This window comes from Schistocerca piceifrons, chromosome 7, assembly GCF_021461385.2.
Source record: "Schistocerca piceifrons isolate TAMUIC-IGC-003096 chromosome 7, iqSchPice1.1, whole genome shotgun sequence".
NCBI classification, from domain to species: Eukaryota; Metazoa; Arthropoda; class Insecta; order Orthoptera; family Acrididae; genus Schistocerca; species Schistocerca piceifrons.
Genome location: NC_060144.1, coordinates 228,531,148 through 228,554,212, shown reverse-complemented (window position 1 = coordinate 228,554,212; position 23,065 = coordinate 228,531,148). Strand labels below are relative to the sequence as shown.

The 23,065-nt window shown below is 44.1% G+C and overlaps 1 protein-coding gene across 1 annotated transcript in view; it reads left to right on the top strand.

Moving 5' to 3' along the window:
- The window catches only part of LOC124805566, a 146,806-nt gene that overhangs the window by 40,095 nt on the left and 83,646 nt on the right, over positions 1-23,065 (top strand). Inside the window, exon 2 of the mRNA XM_047266132.1 lies at positions 5,877-6,017. Coding sequence (XP_047122088.1) covers positions 5,877-6,017 — 141 coding nt within the window. The remainder of the gene's footprint in view (positions 1-5,876; positions 6,018-23,065) is intronic.

Genomic DNA, 23,065 nt, shown 5'->3' with positions numbered 1-23,065 from the left:
CGGCTGAGGCATAAAATGATTGTAAATGCTTTTTCGAAGGACAATAGGATTACTAGCGCGCTGGTCTGGATCGGCTAGAACGCAGAGCTTTTGGAAGTTTCTTCTAATGATCGAAAAGAAAGTCTGATAGTACATAACTTTGTGCGATGAGTTCATGGTTAATACGATATTAGATGAGCGTTTTTTTCTGCACTTCATAATGTCCTCTTTACAGCGGTAATACAATTTCCTGAATGAGAAACGTGGAACATTCATTCAGGCGTTTCACATAATACTCTAGATGAGCCAAAGTACATTAACGCAACGGGTGCCCGCGCGGTTAGCCGTTCGGTCTAACCCACTGATTTCCGAGCGGGAAGACGTGCCGGTCCCCGGCACGAATCCGCCCGGCGGATTAGTGTCGAAGTCCGGTATGCCGGTCAGTCTTTGGATGGTTTTTAGGCGGTTTTCCATCTGCCTCGGCGAATGCGGGCTGGTTCCTCTTATTCCGCCTCAGTTACTCTATACCGGCGATTGCTGCGCAAACACTTTCTCCACGTACGCGTACACCACAATTATTCTACCACGCAAACATTTGTGGTTACACTCGTCTGGGGGGTCCGTCCACTGGGGGCCGAACCGCACAATAACCCTGGGTTCGGTGTGGGGCGGCGGTGGGGTGAGTGGACTGCTTTAGCATGCTGTGGGGTTGTGAACCACTGAGGGCTACAGCGGGGACGAAGCGTCTCCGTCGTTTCTAGGTCCCCACTTCCATACAATACAATACAAGATAAGGGGTGGATGTTTCAGTTTATTAGCTTGCTATCAGATTTTCTGGAATATCTGAACTTCACATTGTGGAATTTATTATAAAAAAAATGTAAAAGTCACCCATTGAAAACTGTAAGTGGGAGTGTAGCATTACATAACAGGAACAGTGGCAAAAATGGGTGAGAATTCTATACAGCGCATTCCGGAATGAGTTTTTACTCTAAAACGGAGTGTGTACTGATTTGATACTTCTTGACAGATTAAGACTGTATACCGGAGCGGAACCAAAATCTGTGAACTTTGCCTTTCATGGGAAAGTGCTCCACGGACTGAGCTATCCAAGCAAGCCTCATGACCACTCTTGACAGCTTTGCTACCGCCAGCATCTCTTATCCTATCCTCCAAAATTCACAGATGCCCTGCATAACTTGCATGGCGAGCACACCTGGAAGAAAAGATATTGCGGAAAATGGTTAGCCACAGCCTAGGGGATTGTTTCCACAGCGAATCATTTCTTCCAGTCTTCCAGAAGTGCTAACCCCGCAACATACCCGTGAGAACTTGTGCGAAGAGGTACTGCCGGAAGTAAAACTGTGAGAACGGTTTGTGAGTCGTGCTTGGGTGGTTATGCACCATCGGAATGCAGCACCCCCTCACGCAGGTCTGCCCTCTGTCTTCCTCGCTTTACGCCATTGCGTCTGTGCACATTATCGCGAAAATTACATAATGAACTCAGAGGCGTCAGCATATTCGGAATTAAAGACGTTGGTCACGCATATGCAGAGGATATGAGCTATTCTGTTGGATAGCGTCGAACAGCCACGAACAGCAGAGGAAATAAAAGACAAACACGTTTGTCTTGGAGAAAATAAATCGTATATTGGCGGTATCGCCAGTACCTAGGCCGTTCGTGAGACAGATTTTATCCACAGTTTCGTGATTCATGTGGAGCCGAACCTATATAAAAGGCATTTTATGGACACGGCCTGACCATTAAAAACAGACGGACTACAAAATCCGGGTTTGCACAGCACCGTGACACATGGGACCATGCTGAAAAATAATACCTCCGAATTTTTAGTCTGAAGAGTCTTAAAGCTTTGTTAAAAAAGACGTTATTAACAGTCTACATCTTCGTTCTTCATGTGTACCTATTTGCAGACATCTGCCGCTGGAGGGCTTCGAGTTGTAGCTTGTAACATGGTGGTCTGTAACGTTACTATGTCGGTGCGTGAGAAACAGCGTGCTGTAATCGAGTTTCGACTTCGAAGTGTTCGCCCATATGTGGCGCAGTCTCTCCTTCAGCATGACATGCCAGACCACAGACGAGCGCTGCAACATCTGCAACAATCCGATGCCTTGAGTTCACCGTTATCAACCATCCTCCATACAGTCAGTCCCGACTTGGCCCCATCCTATTCTCATCTTTACAGAACTTAAAGAACACATTCGAGGACTTCACACAAAAGCTCGTAAAGCTGGCAAACATAAAGCATTCTAGAGACTGAAGAATATGGCAAATGTAGCATTACCGAAAGAATATTCATCTATTATCAGCTTGCAGACACTCGTTTACGAATAGACCTTAAATCCGTTAAAACTGCTCCGGATTATATCGAAAAATGTTATTTAGATTCAAGGTACGTCGATATACAAATTCTCAAATCATCCGCAGGCTTAATAAATCAAGCCCTAATAATGAGCACCTCCAAACACACCATATCTGTTAAATATCGTTGGAAACAATGGACACAGTTCTGGAAAAACATTCACGCATCGGTGTTGACCACAAACATCAGAGCCGTTTGGTGTCACGAAATCTCAGAAACGCTATCAACGCCTAAAAGGAAGTTTAAACTAAAACTGATACCGAGTCCACTTTTTAATTCCTGCAACCATGTGGCCGACATTGTCCACTACTTTCATAATGACGAATCTATCCGCATTTAGAGTTGAACAACGAAGGAGTTGGCCATGGTAAGGACGAGTCCTCAGTAAGCTGGTATCACAACCCTACTACGATCAGAGTAGAAGTTATTCTCTACTGCAAAACATTATAACCAAATTTGGTTAGTCGGGCAATGCATCTACTACACGCCGAAGACAATACAACCTTAAGTCAAGAACTACTAGGACCTCTTTCAGGTACACTGGCTATTGTAAAGCCAGTTTCGTATGAAATATAATGCTACTCTCCAAACCCATATGCGAATAACATTGGCAGATCACTGATAAAGACTATATTAAATATCTAACTTTCATTTCTTAATGTCCTCATCAGGAGGAGACCCGTAAATGACGGCATTTTATTTACGTTATTTATCCTTCCTTTACTGAAACCTTGTTCACGACAATTAATTTAATTTCCTTTGGTATTCATATGTGTTATTTATCCTTACATCCATCTACCCAAGGAAGAAGAAAAGAACGCCTCGGTAAATACGGCAATGCGTTTTTCCTTTGAATAAAGAAAAGTGTATAAAACCTCGTCGACAAAGGTATTGTTGGTGAGTGTAAAGAAAGAAAAGATAGTTCAGTGGGTGGAGCAGCTGTCCGCGAAAAGTAAAAGTCCCAAGTTCGATTTCCGGCCCAGCACACAATTTTAATCAGGCAGGTAGTTTTTATAACACATTCTTTGTAAGTTTGACTCTGAAGTCTTACAAATACTGCTCTTCTAGAATTTTTAAGCCATTTCCGAATGAATGGCATAAAAATTCTACCCATTTGCGAATTTAAAATTACTATACGTCCTTTTACTGTACTGTTAAATCTCACCGATGAGACGACTCTTCTGTCCTTAGTACAAACATAAGTCGAGCTCCATAGAAAACTTTCACGCCTTTCGTCGGCTGTATTTTTATTTCCACAAGGCATCCGAGCACATCCTTTTACTCTCGCTCATTTACCACCATAGTCGCAAAATTGTTCCTAACGCTTCGCGCTGACGACACGGAAGGAATAAAATCTCCAAATTGACTAAATGCCCTTCCAAATGCTCTTAGTCAAATTCATGAACACCGTTAACGTATTACCGCTAACGGTGCTGTTTCCTACGATAGCAACAAAATAGGGTCGTAATTGAAAGTAGAATTAATAAGAAAGTTGATACTTCAGTACTCTCTGAGATCTTGGTAAGGCCATGTAACCCATTTCTGTTGATTATGAAATCATCTAACATTTGGTACTGCCACAGTAAAATAAATGTGTTTTGGGCGAGAACATCGCAGTACAAGAGGGAGTTGATCATCCATTACTGTCAGCTGCATTTAAAAAAGTTGTTACTGAATGAATTAAGTTTCTTCTGGATCACTTTTTACCACGGTACTCATGACCTATAATGAGGACTGAAGTCTCCACAGCACAGTGAGGTTGCAAGCACACCTTCTCGAATCTTTCGGCGGTATCCTTCTTTGTGCACCGAACGCCTGGTGCGAGCGTTTGGACAGTGTCGTTTTGCGGAACGGCAGTTGTGCTGGAAAAGTTTGTCAGTGGCTGGTGTTCATACTGTACGGTCGATATACGGAACATGCACGCCAAAAGAACGGCAAGTATTATGTAGAAATCCGCGTTATGAAAAAGATTAGGTTTCCCGCTGGCACGAGCTGTATTAAGAAGTGTGAAGTCGGGCGAATTGTGAAGAGAGAGAGAGATTTTATAGGAATTACATGAGATTTCGTTGAAACGGTAACAAAACTGATGTTGAGCGTAGTTAGAACATTTATAACTAAACACTGCGATCTAGATCAGATCACTTATATGGCCGAACTTCGTGTCAATTAACCCCAACCGCCAGTTAAATTGATATCTCTAGCAGTCCATTAATTTATGTGAAAAGTATGGTTGTTACTTTGAAATGCAGTGTGTTAAGCTTGTGTTTCGACAGCAAACTCAAAACAGTGAAAATTAGCTTAGACATTTTTCTTATTTCAAATATCCCAGGAATTTAGTACAACATATTGTTCTGGGATTTTATGCGTTAGCATAGTTGTTTCAGGGCACGTGGAATAGCTAGATACAAAAACGATTAGGGAATAGAGCTTCTCTATAACTGGATTATCCTTTCTTTTTCCTGCCCACGTGAAAATATGCAAACATTTTGTAAAAGTTTGCAGATCGTGTAAATGAGGCGGGACGTGTGTCACCTCACTATTCACTTACTCGGATGTGGGAAACTGCCTAAAAACGAAATTCAGGCTAGGTGGTACAGCGACCCTCATCATTCATCCGCTCGCCAGATTCGATCCACGGCGGGGGCGCCTGCTCCCGTATCACGGAAACGGCATACTAACGAGCGCGGCTATTCCTGCAACTCTGTCAGTGAATCATCGTAGTTCTAAAATTGATTAACTTTAAAGGAAGTTCTTGGAACATTCTCACAAGATGTTTGATTTTCAATCCCCTGACAGTTCTTCTCCCATCCATGATTGCAATGTTCTTGGTGGAGAAAGAACGGTGTAAGTTAAGAAGTGAACATACAGGTAATCTACCAGCGTCGTTGTGCATTTGTAGATTTATCGTGATTCATTTGCGATTTTTAAGTATATGTATTGTTCCCTACTCCCAGCTGAGCTTACGTCCTAAAAGTGAAACATGACGGGGCTTCAATGATGAATTGGGCAGCCATATCGTGGTATTCCATGGGCCCCATGAGCACTCTGTTATGTCGCATTACAGCAACGAATTATGTGGGCATTTTGATCGATCAAGTCCAACCTATGGGACAATGACTGTTTCCACAGCAATGACGTTGTGTTCAAAGACGATGGGACTCCTGTTCACACAGCTCGGATCGTCTAGAACTGGTTTTGTGACCTCAGGGAGGAAAGTCCGATCTCCCCCGCTGTCCACTTCCATCATCGTTACCTGAAAATGCTACTGTTTCGGAGGAATAAAGGTGTAAGATTCCCTTGAAAACCATACAGGACTCATATTTAACCACTCCGAGACGACTGTACGCTGTTTTGAAAGGCAGCGGGTTTCCTACACCGTATTAGGCAGGGTAATGTGTTGTGTTTTCTGAGTTTTCGTATTTTTTTCCACCCCCTGTTGATGCTTGTCCGACTAAGAACACCATGTTAAGTGTGTTTTCACAGTGAGAGATGAGCGGTTTCCTGCTTGGTTTACAGGCTCGGTGAGGCTGGAGGACACGTACTGCTTCCGCCTCACGTGGCTGGGCCCCACGTGGGACAACAGCAGCGAGCTGGGCAACGTGACGTGCAAGGACCTCGACCTGATGGCGCCGTGTACCAACCCGCTGGTCATCACAGGTCGGTATCGCGCGCCGGCTTGCGATAGCGGCCGCCTGTTATCTGAGCGCTCGCCGCAGATAATCTGCCTGCGAAACAACGGCGCACCCTTGTCTTGCTGATAACTCGTATCGCCTTGCCAGTGTTATCTCGCACATTCTGTGTCAGATTTCTGTGAGCTATAAACGTTTGCATTGTTCTAAGGCCACCGAGATTTAAATCCGTTCGCACTGGACAGTAACTAAAAAATTACAGTAAACCAGCAGTAGTTCGGACATCATCAGTCCGGATTCGCGATAATTCGGATCAGTTATTATCGTGAAATGTAGTGCCGCCTTTCTGTATCAGACATCATTCGTGCTAATCTCATTTACTGTAAAATGTTGAACGCATCCCCCTGTTCCCATTTGCTTCACCTGTGGACGACAATGAGTAACGCATGTATAAGAGGTTATCAAAAAAATTCTGTTAGGAGGCCGTAGATTCCGGAATAGGTACGCCAGTCCGTCAAAACCATTGCGAGCATTGAGGCTACGATCCCATCAACGCTCAGGTAGAAGATATCTTTTGGTAAAACACCGTCCCCTGCTCTGTCAATAAATCCGTGACTGCTTCCTGCATATCCATGGAGGCGTGATAATAGCTTGGGTAGAGGTCAAGACCACAGGGCGGGTGCTCGAATGTCTCGCACTTGGATTGCCGTTACTTGGGAGTTACGGCATTTGCAATATGGAGATGTGAGTTATCATGAAGCAGCATCACCCCTTGTCGCAGTCTTTCCCGATGTTTCGCCTTCACTGCTCCATAAACAATCTTCAATCGCCGATGGGTGTCTGACTGTTGGTCCTTAGGCAGCGAAGAGAAGAATAACAGCTTGTTGGTTCTGTTTGGACGCATTTGGCAATAACATCGCAGTAGTTCACGTAAAATGGCTAAGCAAAAATGCACTCCGTCTTCAGGCCACAAGTGGCCCATCAGAACCATCCGACCGCCGTGTCATCCTCAGCTGAGGATGCCAAAAGCAGCGGTGTGCCTTCAGCACACTGCTCTCCCGGTCGTTTTGATGGTTTTCTTTGACCGAAGCCACTACTGTTCGGTCGAGTAGCTCCTCAATTGGCGTCACGAGGCTGATTGCACCCCGAAAAGTGGCAACAGAGCATGACGGCCCGGATGGTCACCCATCCAAGTGCCGGCCACGCCCGACAGCGCTTAACTTCGGTTATCTGACGGGAACCGATGTATCCATTGCGGCAAGGCTGTTGCCTAAGCAAGAACGGCTAGAGGACAAATGTAAGTATTTAGAAGCATATTTCACTGGGGGAAATATAGGTACCGCCTACAGGAAAATTAAAGAGGCCTTTGGGGAAAAGAGAAGCAGCTGTATGAATATCAAGAGCTCAAATGGAAAACCAGTCTTAAGCATAACGGGGAAAGGTGAATGGTATAAGGGAGATGAACTTGAATACAGTATTATAGACATACAAGACGAGGTAGATGATGTTGAGATGGAAGATATGAAACTGCGAGAAGAATTTGACAGAGCTCTGGAAGATCGAAGCCAAAACAAGGGCCTGGGGTAGATGATATTCCGTAAGAATTACTGATAACGATGGAGGAGTCAGCCATGACAGAACTCTTCCATCTGATGCGCAAGATGTATGAGACAGAATAAATACCCCTACACTTCAAGAAGAATGTAGTAATCTCAATTCCAAAGAAGGCAGTTGTTGACAGGTGAGAAAATTAACGAACTATCAGTTTAATAAGTCATGGCTGCAAAATACTAAGACGGATTCTTCGCAGAAGAATGGAAAAACTGGTAGAAACCGGCCTTGGGGAATGTAGAAACGCGCGAGGCAATACTGATCGTACGACTTATCTTAGAAGATAGGTTAAGGAAAGACAAACCTATGTTTATAGCATTTGTAGACTTAGAAAAAGTCTTTAGCAATGTTCAGTGGAGTGCTGTCTTTGAAATTCTGAAGGTAGCAGGGATTAAATAAAGGGAACGAAGCGCTGTTTACAACTTCTACAGAAATCAGATGGCAGTTATAAGAGTCGAGGGGCATGGAAGGGAAGCCGTGATTGAGAAGGGAATGTCCCAGATGTTTTTCAATCTCTATGTTGGACAAGCAGTAAAGGAAACCACAGAACAGTTTGGAGTATGAATTAACAGCTCAGGGAGAAGAAATAAAAACTTTGAGGTTTGTCGATGACATTGTCTGTCAGAGGCAGGAAAGGACTTGGAAGAGCAGTTGGACGAAATGGACACTGTTTTTAAAGGAATATATAAGATGAATATCAACAAAAGAAACAAAAGGACAATGGAAGATAGACGAATTAAATCAGGTAATGCTAAGGGAATTAGGTTAGGAAACAAGACACTTAAAGTAGTAGATGAGTTTTGGTACTCGAGCAGGAAATAACTGAAGAGGGCCGAAGTAGAGAGGATATAAAATGTAGACTGTCAATGGCAAGAAAAAAATTTCTGAAGAAGAGACATTTGCTAACATCGAATATAGGAAGTCTTTCGTGAGAGTGTCTGGAGTGTAGCCACATGTGGAAGAGAAAGATGGACGTTAAACAGTTTAATCAAATATAAAACAGAAGCTTTTGTAACGTGGTGTTACAAAAGAATGCTGAAGATTAGATGGGCCGATCGCGTAACTAATGAGCAGGTACTGAATAGAAATGGGGAGACAAGAAATTTGTAGCACAGCTTGACCAAAAGAAGGGATCGGTTGATAGAACACAATATGAGACACCAAGGGATCACCAGTTTAGTATTGGAGGGAATGTGGGGCGTAAAAATTGTAGAGGGAGACCAGGAGATGAATGCAGTAAGAAGATTGAGAAGGGTGAAGGTTGAAGTAGTTATTCAGAGATTAAGAGGCTCGTACAGGATAGACTAGCATGGAAATGTGCATCAAACCAGTCTTAACCACAACAACAACAACAATAACAACAACGACGACGACGACGACAGTTTACGTTTCCGCATTTACCGCCCGCTCGTCGGAAAGACACGAATGTCACAGTAATCCAATGCCTACATGTTGTTGCTTATATACCAGCATCGGAGTCGCTCTATGTTGCATATACGCTGCAGAAAGCCCTCAGAAACTTTTTAATCGCTCCTTATATAATTGTTGGTTATAAATACGTAACAAATTCAAAGCCTCATCAGTGTTCCTGTTGAAGCTCACACGACCAATTGTCTTAGATTCCGTCTCTGTGTTCGCTTAAAAGTGTGTTAAATTGTCATACAGTACAATACGGTAACCAATATTGTTATGAGTGACAGTTGTATGTGTATTTAAAAAGAAGTTTAGTATTCTCTCATAGATAGTGACATATAAGTTTTGACATTATGAACGGATGCAAAATGAAAATATCTACTGGACAAGAGAAGAAGTACGTTAACGCAATCTGACTCGCAACCTAGTAGAAAATATTTACACAGCACACACTGTCATGAATCCACCGCAGCGGAGAGAAGTGTGGGCCTGTATATTTGGTATGTGTACGCAGCACTTAAATGAAATTGTTACTTTGACCATGGGTTAGCTTTCCGCTTTGTAGCGCTAGGCTGTGCAGAGGGGCAGTCTCCGCTTATGTGTATAAATAAATTCAGAGCCCAAGAAATAGTCAACAAAAAGATAAATTTCAGTATAAACTCGCTTCGTGCGACATACAACAATAGATAAGTGAGTCCTTAAAAAGTGGAGTCTTATGGCATGATTGGCTGGGAGAGCACGAAGGGCAGGTACTGTCGCCTAACTGGAAAGTCTTTTCCTATCTCTCGAGCACACTGACCCTTTTCCTTCGCGAAGCGTCAAATTTTTGTTTTAAGTTTACCTCATAATTGTAGACGACTGTAATGAGTTTGTGTGTAGTGTAGTGTCATTTTTGTGTTCGAGATGTTGAGAGGAGGGAGAGAGTGGAACCCAGTGCCACAACATAGGCTACTCTTCCCGAAGATAACCAAGGGGACCGTAGAGCTTATCGTTCTCATCCGATGGACGGATTACCATCAGCAGTGTCATAAGCCCTCACTCCATGAAAGACTGCGAAGACGTTTAGAATTTAGTACAGGACATTGACCCAGAGTCTGGTAATCATGAACTTTATGCCATAACCCCTGTAGCGAAGGGAAAATCGCCAATCGCGTGTGACGTACCCGTGCGGTCACCTATATAACTACCGGTCACACCCGGCGTTGCTTAATTTCAGTGATCTGACAAGAATCGATGTGTTCATGTAGACAAGGCCATTTGTAGTGAGTTGATAGAACACGATATCCCGTGCCAGAAGTTAGCAACTCGGCATCACCGACGACCTATCTTTTATCACCACCTGCAACCTAACTTGCTTGCAGAGAAATTCTACTTACTGTTGATTATAATTCCCGTGTCAGCTCTGTGACGAGTGGCGATCCCTCAGAGTGAATGTGACTCGTGTATTTAAGTCGTGTAACACCACAAGATAGCGTCTTACAAGTGTGGCATATTCAAACACATCAACTGCAAATAAGATATGGTTCTGGTAAATGAGTTCTTGAGACGTAAATTTATATTGAGTTTAAAGGAAACAGAAGAATTTTACAACCCCCTTCGATATTCCAACGTGTATTCCACTTTACAAACCAAAGCCATATCATCTGAGATACGTAATCCAAATTCCTTGAAAAAGAGAACTCCATGAAAACATAAACGAATTTATAATAGCACGAAATTGAATTAAGCAATACCTACGCATGGAGTGATAGTAACAGACATTCCAAACTAATCTTTCACGTACAACCAACCTTCATCACAGTAAATGTCCGCCCCCGGTAGCTGAATGGTCAGCGTGACGGATTGTCTGACCTCTGGGCCTGGGTTCGATTTCCGGCTGGGTCGGGGAATTATCTCCACCCAGGGACTAGGTGTTGTGCTGTCCTCATCATCATTCTATCCTTCTCATTGACTGCACGTCGCCGAAGTGGCGTCAGATTGAAAGACCGGCACCCGGCGAACGGTCTGCCCGACGGGGGGCCTTAGCCATACGATGAAATTAAAAATCACAGTAAATAAATTGGTTTGACCTCACCCGATGCCTACGCGTTACAATACCTGCTCAGTGGAGTAGACCCTGGCCGGCCAAAAGCAGCTTTCCTCTCAATATTAGACACACTGTGGAGAGTGTATCTTCGTCTATATCACGCCGATTCTATACCAGAAGTCACCACGAGTAAAAGAAATGGAGAACTCCCTTAAGACGAGAGCAGGCCACAGGTTTCAATATCAAGAAATGAAATTGCTGAATAACAGGCAGGTTTCAGGAGTACATCTACACATCTACATCTATATCACCACTCTGCAATTCACACTTACGTGCCAGACAGAAGGGTTATCGAACCACTTTCACATCGTTTCACTACCTGTCCACTCTGTAACAGCGTGCTGGAGAAACGAACACCTCAATCTTTCCCCCCGAATTTCGATTTCTCTAATTTTATTACATTGATCATTTCTCCTGTATCAACGGTTGCTAGCAAATTATTTTCCTAATCGGTGGAGAACGTTGGAAGTTGAAATTTCGTGAAAAGATCTCAGCGCAACCAAAACCGCCTTTGTTTTAATGATTGCCACCCGTACTCGGTTATCATATCCGTGACACTCTCTCCCCTATTCCGCGATAATACAAAACGAACTGCCCTTTTTTGAAGTTATTTGATGTCCTGGAGATAAAACCAATCTCGTAAGGATCCCATTACTGTACAGTAGTGTATATAGTCTCCTTAGCAAACCTGCCAATAAAAACACAGTCTTTGGTTTGCCTTCCCCACAACATAACCTATGCGATCGTTCGAATTTAAGTTATTCGTAATTGTAATTCCACAGATATTTAGATGAATTGAGAGCTTCATATTTGTGTGACCTATCGTGTATCCAAAATGTAACACTTTTCTTTTAACACTCACGTGGATGACCTCACACTTTCGGACCAATTGTCACTTTTCAGGCCGTACAGGTAGCTTGCCTAAATCATTTTGAAGTTGGTTTTGATCTTCTGGTGACATTACTGGATGGTAAATGACTGTGTCATCTGCAAACAATCTCAGAAAGCTGCTCAGATTGTCTCCTGAATCCTTTATACAGCTTGGGAAGAGCAGAGGCCACATCCTTGGGAAACGCCAGATATCACTTCGATCATACTAGATGACTTTTCATCAGTTACCTACGAACTGCGATCTGTCGACAGGAAATCGAGAGTAAATACAAATAATCAAGTTTAGGTCATTAATGAGTATTTTTGATAAAATCCAAGCCGATTTTTCTGTCCAGAGAGTTATGACAAGATCCGACATTGCTAACTCAACTTTTTGAAATTATGCTAAAACAAGATGGTCTATTCGGGAAACAAGAACGGACAACTGGACCAAAACTAGGCACCATTGGTGATGTCGTGCACGCCTGTTAGAAACAACAATGCTGTGTCCGAATTCCTGCAAGAGGAATAGAACTGAAAGCTGCAGTGAAAGATCTGCAGATAGATTAGGCCAAACAAACTCCAATACTAGTGCTATTGGCTGTTCATATTCCGTAACTGGTGTAACGTCTCATAACATAAAAGTGTGTGGAGAAAAGTTAAGCGCAGCTGTTGCAAATGTTGAACCCTTCGCAAAGAAATAGAAGAGAGAAATATGTCTTTCGCACAGTCTATTCCAGATAATACACATGACATCAGGGCAGATAGTTAGTCTAGTATTTATTTAACCACTTCATGCAGACTATATTACGTTTTTAAACGTAGCTCCAGGTAACTGTTTTGAAAAACATGTATGTAATTCTGACTTTCATTAACTCGGACTGGGACTCGTCCACTTAGTTCGGACTAGTGCGGATTCTCTGTATTATACATTTTGGTGCTTAACGAAGGCTATAAAAAAACACGTCGATCTCAACACATGGCGACAAAGCTTAGTTGTTTCTTCGTCCAATTTTTCACCAAACAACTGCAAAGAATCTTCAAGAGGGACTCTGGTAAACAGAGACACAACATCAACATTTTTTATTTAATGACAAAGACCCTGAACAAACTGACGGAGTGGCTATAGGGAGTCCATTATCCCCCATAGTCGCCAATTTGTTTATGGAGGATTTTAAGGTCATGGCGTTTTAGACCGCGTTCTTAAAACCAACTTGCTTCTGGAGATACGTCGACGATGGGAGGGATGCCCTAAATCACTTCCTAGAACATTTTAATCGCCTGCATCTCAATATTAAGTTCACGATGGAAGTTGAAAAGAATGGAAAACTTCCGTTTTTAGATGTCTTGGTCTACAGGAGGGATGATGGGACATTGGCACATAGTGTTCATCGCAAGCCCACGCATACGGACCGATATCTTCATGCATCAAGTTGTCAACCATCGTACCAACGCAACAGGATCCTACGTACATTGGTAAGAAGAGCTTACGCCATCTCAGATGCAGGTAGTTTCACACAGCAACTGGACGATCTAAAAGCTGTGTTCACGCAGAATGGTTATATTAACGATCAGATACGTCGTGCTCTACAGATTTGACCTCCGCAGGAACCAAAGGGAGATACAAGCAAATCGGAGGCATTCCTACGTTTTGCGGGGAGCATATCTTCAAAAATATGTAAAATGTTAAAGAAATTTAATATTAAAAGTGTATTCCGTCCTCCTGCTAAGACCAGAACCTTGCTGGGCTCAGTGAAGGATGATTTAGGTTTGAGAAAGCCTGGAGTCTACAAGATTCCCTGCCATTCCGGGGGAGTCTGTATTGGAACAATTCGTACAGTCCAGAATCGTTACGTGGAGCATCATCGCCATATGCGTTTATTTCAGCCAGAAAAATGTGCGGTGGCGGAACATTATCTTACGGAAGGACATAAAACGTTGTACTATGAGACACAAGTGTTTGCCCCTGCGTCGCGGTATTGGGACTGTCATTGAAATCCGGCTATTTGACAATATTATAAACTGAGATAAATGGCATCCTTTAAGTAAGAGTTGGAACCCTGTTCTGTTTGATATTAAGAAACAACGGTCCTTGTCTCGGTCTTTCAAAACTGTCAGTAATGTTTGTTGTCGATTTATCGTTTCTGCGAGTTTTCCCCACTGGTGCGCTGTTGTGCGTGTCGCTAGGGGGCAGTTATTTTCTCACACGCGCGGTGGACCCACGGTCGGTGTATAAAGGAGCAGCCACGGCGTGTTAGATATCAGTTCAGGCGAGATAGTGTGAAGGCCTACTCACCTGGAGATGACTGCCATATGGACCCCGAAATATTGTGTCCAGATTTCGAGATGTTCCGGCTGGAGATCCGAAATGAATACAACGTACAGTAATTTTAAAGTATTAAAGTATGACAGGGAGGGGAGGAGGGTTTGGAGGGGGCGGGGTACATGGTAAACAGTGCAGTCGTTGTCGTAATGCGGAAACAGAGTGAATTATATGACACCTAAAAGGGCATCATCATTAGCTTTCGGGGCACGGGTGCAAGAATTTCCGAAATGGCTAAGTTTGTAAAAACAGTTCGCGTGCCTCCGTGATAGAAGTATACCATGCATGGCAAAATGGTGCTATCCAAAATCAGTGCGGAGGCAACTGTGATGCACCACAGGTCATAGATGACAGGCATTAATGACAGCTGCGGAAATACGTACAGGAGAATTGACATGCAACTGTTCAGCAACTGACCAGCCACGTGAACCATGGCGCTACCAATAGCGTCTTGTCAACGACTGTTCAGAGAACGTTGCCTCGGCAACAGGTGGCTGGTTCATAGACGCTGTGCATTCTTGACAAAGGCTGGAATTTGCAAGCCACTGAGTGGTTTTTTTCAGATGAATTACGTTTTATGCACCAGTGGCGTGAAGTATTTGAAAGCAAACGCCTTTGAACAATCCTCGAAGAGTCCAGTTCGTAGCATTCCCCAAGTGATCTCCTCATTCTGTAAGGCACAATGGATCAAGTAACTACACTACTGGCCATTAAAATTGCTACACCACGAAGATGACGTGCTACAGGCGCGAAATTTAACCGACAGGAAGAAGATGCTGTGATATGCAAATGATCAGCTTTTCAGAGCATTCACACAAGGTTGGCGCCCGTGGCGACACCTACAACGTACCGACATGAGGAAAGTTTCAAACCAATTTCTCATACACAAACGGCAGTTGACCCGCGTTGCCTGGTGAAACGTGGTTGTGATGCCTCGTGTAAGGAGGAGAAATGCGTACCATCACGTTTCCGACTTTGTTGAAGTTCGGATTGTAGCCTATCGCGATTGCGGTTTATCGTATCGCGACATTACTGCTCGCGTTGGTCGAGATCCAATGACTGTTAACAGAATATGGAATCGGTGGGTTCAGGAGGGTAATACGGAACGCCGTGCTGGATCCCAACGGCCTCGTATCAATAGCAGTCGAGATGACAGACATCTTATCCGCATGGCTGTAACAGATCGTGCAGCCACGTCTCGATCCCTGAGTCAACAGATGGGGACATTTGCAAGACAACAACCATCTGCACGAACAGTTTATCAAGGCCGTTATTGCGGCTAGAGGTGGTTGTTCTGGGTATTGATTTCTCAGGATTTATGCACCCAAATTGCGTGAAAATGTAATCACATGTCAGTTCTAGTATAATTTATTTGTCCAGTGAATACCCGTTTATTGTCTGCATTTCTTCTTGGTGTAGCAGTTTTAATGGGCAGTAGTGTATCTATCTTTGTTGGCAATGTCCTACTCCTCACGTAGTTTGTTCTTCCTCGGCAACATGGGCATCTGCCTGCAGGACAACGCAACATGTCACACAGGTCGCAGTGTAAATGCATAGCTTGACAAGCACAAAAATAAATTTACTGTGTTCCTGTGGCCACCAAATTCCCTGAATGTAAGCCCAATCGAGAATCTGTGGGACCACCTCGAACGAGCTGTTCATACCATCGATTGAATTGGTTGGCTGGTTAATTGACGGTGTGGGGGGTGGGGAGGGGGGGGGGTGAGGAAGCAGACTGGGAGGTCATAGGTCCCAAGACCTCACGTGGCAGAGACTAAGAGAATAACAACACAAATAGAGCAGTTCAGTGAATGGGAAAGGAAAATAGGCAAATGAAGAGGTAAAAGGAACGATGGGGTGGCAGAAAGAGTCAAGAACAGGAGGGGCGAGGGGAGGAGGAGGTGGGAGGTGGGGAAGGGCGAGAGCGGGGGGCGCCCCAATGGCGCTACGCGCGGTGAGAGCCAGCACCACTGTCAACTCTTCCCGACCCCCACACCATACTATGATCGTGATACAACTGGGACAACACCAGTTGAAGAAGGCCCAGGAAAGGGGAAACAAAACGGCTCAAAAGACCAGACAAAATGAAGTGAAAAGGGTGAAAACCTGGCTGGCATGGAGGCAAGGCCAAAGTCTCCCAAACCAACGCCAGCACCAACCAAGGCATTCCAGTTCTGGAAGGAAATGCAGGTACTTAAATCTGGGAGGACAGACCGCTTTCATGAAGAAAACTGAGGTCAGACGTAATGGTGTAAGGGTCGTCCACTAACGCGAAGAACAAGAAAGCTGGGAGAGCATTTTTTGAGCAAAGCGCCAAACTCTGGGGGCGTTCCATAAAGTATAGAGCACCGTGAGGGGGCCGCGCAACCACAAAAGGGGGGTGGTTCATTACGCATTAAGAAACCATGGTTCAACCTGGTACAGCCGATATGAAGACGGCAGTGGATTTTAGAATTTCGTTTTTGTGAGGCTCCACAGCCTCAGCGTCTTCTGAGAATGAGGGCATGTTCCAGGTAGCCTGTATTCTTATTATTATCTGTGGGGTTGGCCATTTTCAACTTTTGGACATTTTCAATTACGTGTCGTAAGCTTTCAGCCTCATTCTACATTTTAATGCATGTACTAGCGATATATTATAAAGTAAAATTAAGTTATAAGCTGAAGATACGTGCTTGAAAATGACCAAAGGTTGAAAAAAGCCAACCATAGAGACAATAAAAAGAATACAGCCTCCCTCGACCATGTTTTCATTCTCAGAACGGCAGAGAATGTTAGACTGTCGTCGGGAGAGGCAGAGGGAAGAACACCACATGGTAGAAGTCCTTTGTATCGCACGAAACCACGCAACTGGAATCGACATGCCTTCACATACCTTCCAGAACCTTACTGACTCTCTTCCTGCAGCTATCGCTGTGTTCAGCGCTGCAAAAGATGGACATTCTGGCTTTCGACAGGTGATCACACTAATGTGACTGGACAGTGTAGTATCGTTCCACGGAGGATAGACTCCTGCAAAAAGCCACATATGTCTAGAATGTTGCAGGAGATCGAGTATAGCGAAAAAAATTCTATTATTAGCTGAAAATTTTCAGGCCAACCGTTTTCAGTGAAATGGCCTCATCATCGATGCAGCGACTAAATAAAAAGAAGTGAACGAAAAGATTGAAGTTTACTTGCTAGTATTCCGAATGTATGTAACGTTGTTAATTTACGTGACAGTTCTCCCGGAACAGAGCCGTGTGAAGCTCGTTACGTGGGTCAGAATCGTCTGCACAGTTGGGTTCCTGACGCGCAGCCGAGTCCGGCGCAATTACCGCACATCGTTTCCGGCGGTCCCCGTTTTATTCCTGCTTCCGGTCGTGCGAAATACCTTTGGCGGAGGCAATTTCCCGGCAGGATGGAGGACGGGAGCTAATATTCCGGCAGGAGCTGGCCAATTCAGGGGCCGTCCCGGCGGAATGTCGGCGCTCTCATAACGGGCTATACGTGAGCGCGAGGCGGTCGAGCCTTCCGTGTCTGCCGCTGGTCAGAGAGGGGCGATGGGAAGGGGGGGGTGGGGGGGGGGGGAGGCACGGCCGAGGGCACAGGGGCAGCTTTGTGCGAGGCACGAATCCTAACTCCTTTGTCTACAGGATGATTTTTTCAACCGTGTACAAACTCTAGGGATTGATCGATGAGAGTATACGGAAAAAAAGGTGTAATGAAACGTCGGGAAATGCGTGGTTTCCATGCTAGATACCATTTAGTCAATAATATTTTGTTACAGAGACTGCGGTGTAATACGAGCTGTACCAGGCAGCCACATTTACAGTATGCATTGAAACTGTGTGAAGTGCCATAGCATATTCTGACTCACACGTTCACAGCGGCCAGGCTGCATCCGAACAGTGTCAAAGGCAGCATGATTACGCTGCTAGTCTCTCAATATCTGGAATGGGCTCTGCGTACACGATACTTTTGAGATGGACCCATAACCAGAAATCGCACGGGCTGAGATCCGACGAACGAGCAGACCATGCAACTACACCCCCTTGTCTGATCCATTGACCAGGGAAGATACGATTGACATACGTCCGGACGTTAACGGCGAAGTGGACTGAAGCACCATCACGAATCATCAATGGCACTTCTTCCAGCAGGAAAGGCAAAGTACCCGCAAAAAATGTCACTAGTTCCGGGCTGTTAGGCGACTTCGAAGGAAGACTGGTCGCCAGTTATCCCAACCCACACATTCCGGCTGCATCAATGCTGATGATTCGCTCTCACCATACCATGGGGATTCTGCATATTATCCCACGTATGACCGTTATGAAAGTTGGAGATACCACTTTGCGTGAAGGTGGTCTCAGATTTGAAAAGGCTAGATGACAAATCTCGGAATCGTGGTCGCCAGATGAAGAAACCAGTGACCAAACTCTTGCTAGCAAACCCTGTACACGCTGTAAGTGGTAAGGGTAGTAACAATTGTCATGGTAAATATTCGACACGACCGTCTGGCGTACCCTGTACGGGCGGGCTAACTATCTGGTATTGACATGGCAGTGGCCTTCCACTATGTTAATCACATTTCCCTCCAGATCTGGTGTCTGCACATTTCGGGCACGTCTTTCATGATTTCCTACTTCCTGAAACGACCTGTCTCAGACAAACGACGAAACACGGTTGCAAACATTGAATGGTGTGGTTGCTGTCGGCGAGGTAGGTTTCCTGATACAATCTTGCCGCCTGCCGCTTTTGCCATTTGCCTTCCCGTAAGTAAACACCATATCAGCAAGCTCTCGATTCGAATACGGGACCGTTGTGTACAACGCTGTATCACATCCACTACAAGGTGAGTCAGCAAGGGAAGTGAATCGGACATACTGCTTGTGCATGACATATTAGGGACAGTACCATCCTTTAGGAGGAAACCATGCATAATAGGAAAGTGGCTGCATGGTACAGCGCATGTTACACCGCAGTCTCTGTAATAAAGCTGGAAACCGTGCGTATCCGGTCGTAAGTTCATTAGACCTTACTTGTTCCGTATCGCCTCAATAATCAATCTCTAGAGTTTATACACGGTGGAAAAAATGAGCCTTTATTAACACTTACTTCGGAGTGTTGTTGTTTTTTATGTTGAAGGTGCAGGACATCGTGGTCATTATTGTCTGTGCTATTTCAATCAATATACAAACGGAGTATAGTAATCTGTGATTTTTATGACTGCTTATTTTACTTTAGTTAATAAGAAACTCCTCCTCCCTATGAGCCATGGACCTTGCCGTTGGTGGGGAGGCTTGCGTGCCTCAGCGATACAGATGGCCGTACCGTAGGTGCAACCACAACGGAGGGGTATCTGTTGAGAGGCCAGACAAACGTGTGGTTCCTGAAGAGGGGCAGCAGCAGCAGCCTTTTCAGTAGTTGCAGGTGTTGTGGGTTGGCAGGAGAGCCAACACCGGGTTACAAGAGGAAGCCGAAAGGCACGCGTTTTAGCTCACGCAGGCTGGCGTGAGGTCTGGAACAGGACAAGGAAATTAGAATTTAGGAAAAACGATCGTAGCTGGTGGAATACTTAACTTTAATCCATAAATGGTGAACGTCGCTCTTGACGGTACATTATTCATAATATCAATAGTAACTGGTAATGGCGCCTTGCTAGGTCGTAGCAAATGACATAGCTGAAGGCTATGCTAACTATCGTCTCGGCAAATGAGAGAGTATTTTGTCAGTGAACCATCGCTAGCAAAGTCGGTTTTACAACTGAGGCGAGTGCTAGGAAGTCTCTCTAGACCTGCCGTGTGGCGGCGCTCGGTCTGCGATCACTGATAGTGGCGACACGCGGGTCCGACGTATACTAACGGACCGCGGGCGATTTAAAGGCGACCACCTAGCAAGTGTGGTGTCTGGCGGTGACACCACAGCAGGGGCCACAGTCTGGATGACTGACTGATCTGGCCTTGTAACACTAACCAAAATGGCCTTGCTGTTCTGGCACTGCTAACGGCTGAAAGCAAGGGGAAACTACAGCCGTAATTTTTCCCGAGGGCATGCAGCTTTACTGTATGATTAAATGATAATGGCGTCCTCTTGGGTAAAATATTCCGGAGGTAAAATAGTCCCCCATTCGGATCTCCGGGCGGGGACTACTAAAGAGGACGTCGTTATCAGGAGAAAGAAAACTGGCGTTCTACGGATCGGAGCGTGGAATACCAGATCCCTTAATCGGGCAGGTAGGTTAGAAAATTTAAAAAGGGAAATGGATATGTTAAAGTTAGATATAGTGGGAATTAGTCAAGTTCGGTGGCAGGAGGAACAAGACTTTTGGTCAGGTGAATACAGGGTTATAAATACAAAATCAAATAGGGGTAATGCAGGAGTACGGGTATGCTACTACAAACAGCATAGTAAACGCATTATTGTGGCCAAGATAGACACGAAACCCACGCCTACTACAGTAGTACAAGTTTATATGCCAACTAGCTTTGTAGATGACGAAGAAATTGATGAAATGTATGATGAGGTAAAAGTAATTATTCACGTAGTGAAGGGAGACGAAAATTTAATTGTCATGGGTGACTGGAATTCGAGAGTAGAAAAAGGAAGAGAAGGAAACATAGTAGGTGAATATGGATTGGGGCTAAGAAATAAAAGAGGAAACCGCCTGGTAGAATTTTGCGCAGAGCATAACTTAATCATAGCTAACAGTTGTTTCAAGAATCATGAAAGAAGGTTGTATACATGGAAGAACTCTGGAGATACTAAAAGTATCAGATAGATTATATAATGGTAAGACAGAGATTTAGGAACCAGGTTTTAAATTGTAAGGCATTTCTAGGGGCAGATGTGGACTCTGACCACAATCTATTGGTTATGAACTGTAGATTAAAACTGAAGGAACTGCAAAAATGTGGGAATTTAAGGAGATGGGACTTGGATAAACTGGAAGAACCAGAGGTTGTACAGAGTTTCAGGGAGAGCATAAGGGAACAATTGACAGGAATGGGGGAAAGAAATACAGTAGAAGAAGAATGGGTAGCTTTGAGGGATGAAATAGTGAAGGTAGCAGAGGATCAAATAGGTAAAAAGACGAGAGCAAGTAGAAACCCTTGGGTAACAGAAGAAATATTGAATTTAGTTGATGAAAAGAGAAAATATAAAAATGCAGTAAATGAAGCAGGCAAAAAGGAATACAAACCTCTCAAAAATGATATTGACAGGAAGTGCAAAATGGCTAAGCAGTGATGGCTAGAGGACAAATGTAAGGATGTAGAGGCTTATCTCGCTAGGGGTGAGATAGATACTGCCTACAGGAAAATTAAAGAGACCTTTGGAGAAAGGAGAACCCCTTGATATGATACTGCGTGAAGAGTTTGACAGAGCACTGAAAGACCTGAGTCAAAACAAGGCCCCCGGAATAGAAAACATTCAATTAGGTCTATTGACAGCCTTGGGAGAGTCAGTCCTGACGAAACTCAACCATCTGGTGAGCAAGATGTATGAGACAGGCGAAATTCCCTCAGACTTCAAGAAGAATATAATAATTCCAACCCCAAAGAAAGCAGGTGTTGACAGATGTGAAAATTATCGAACTATCAGTTTAATAAGTCACAGCTGCAAAATACTAACGCGAATTCTTTACAGACGAATGGAAAAACTGATAGAAACCGACATCGGGGAAGATCAGTATGGATTCCGTAGTAATGTTGGAACACTTGAGGCAATACTGACCCTACGACTTATCTTAGAAGAAATATTAAGGAAAGGCAAACCTACGTTTCTAGCATTTGTAGACTTAGAGAAAGCTTTTGACAATGTTGATTGGAATACTCTCCTTCAAATTCTGAAGGTGGCAGGGGTAAAATACAGGGAGCGAAAGGCTATTTACAATTTGTACAGAAAGCAGATGGCAGTCATACTAGGCGACGGGTATGAAAGGGAAGCAGTGGTTGGAAAGGGAGTGAGACAGGGTTGTAGCCTATCCCCGATGTTATTCAATCTGTATATTGAGCAAGCAATAAAGGAAACAAAGGAAAAGCTAGGAGTAGGTATTAAAATCCATGGAGAAGAAATAAAAACTTTGAGGTTCACCAATGACATTGTTAATTCTGTCAGAGACAGCAAAGGACTGGGAAGAGCAGTTGAACGGAATGGACAGTGTCTTGAAAGGAGGGTATAAGATGAACATCAACAAAAGCAAAACGAGGATAATGGAATGTAGTCGAATTAAGTCGGATGATGCAGAGGGAATTAGATTAGGAAATGAGAAACTTAAAGTAGTAAAGGAGTTTTGCTATTTCCGGAGCAAAATAACTGATGATGGTCGAAGTAGAGAGGATATAAAATGTAGACTGGCAATGGCACGGAAAGCGTTTCTGAAGAAGAGAAATTTGTTAACATCGAGTATAGATTTAAGTGTGAGGAAGTCGTCTCTGAAAGTATTTGAATGGAGTGTAGCCATGTATGGAAGTGAAACATGGACGGTAAATAGTTAGGACAAGAAGAGAATAGAAGCTTTCGAAATGTGGTGCCACAGAAGAATGCTGAAGATTAGATGGGTAGATCACATAACTAATGAGGAGGTATTGAATAGAATTGGGGAGAAGAGGAGCTTGTGGCACAATTTAACTAGAAGAACGGATTGGCTGGTAGGTCATGTTCTGAGACATCGAGGGATCACCAATTTAGTATTGGAGGGCAGCGTGGAGGGTAAAAATCGTAGAGGGAGACCAAGAAATGAATACACTAAGCAGATTCAGAAGGATGTAGTCTGCAGTAGGTATTGGGAGATGAA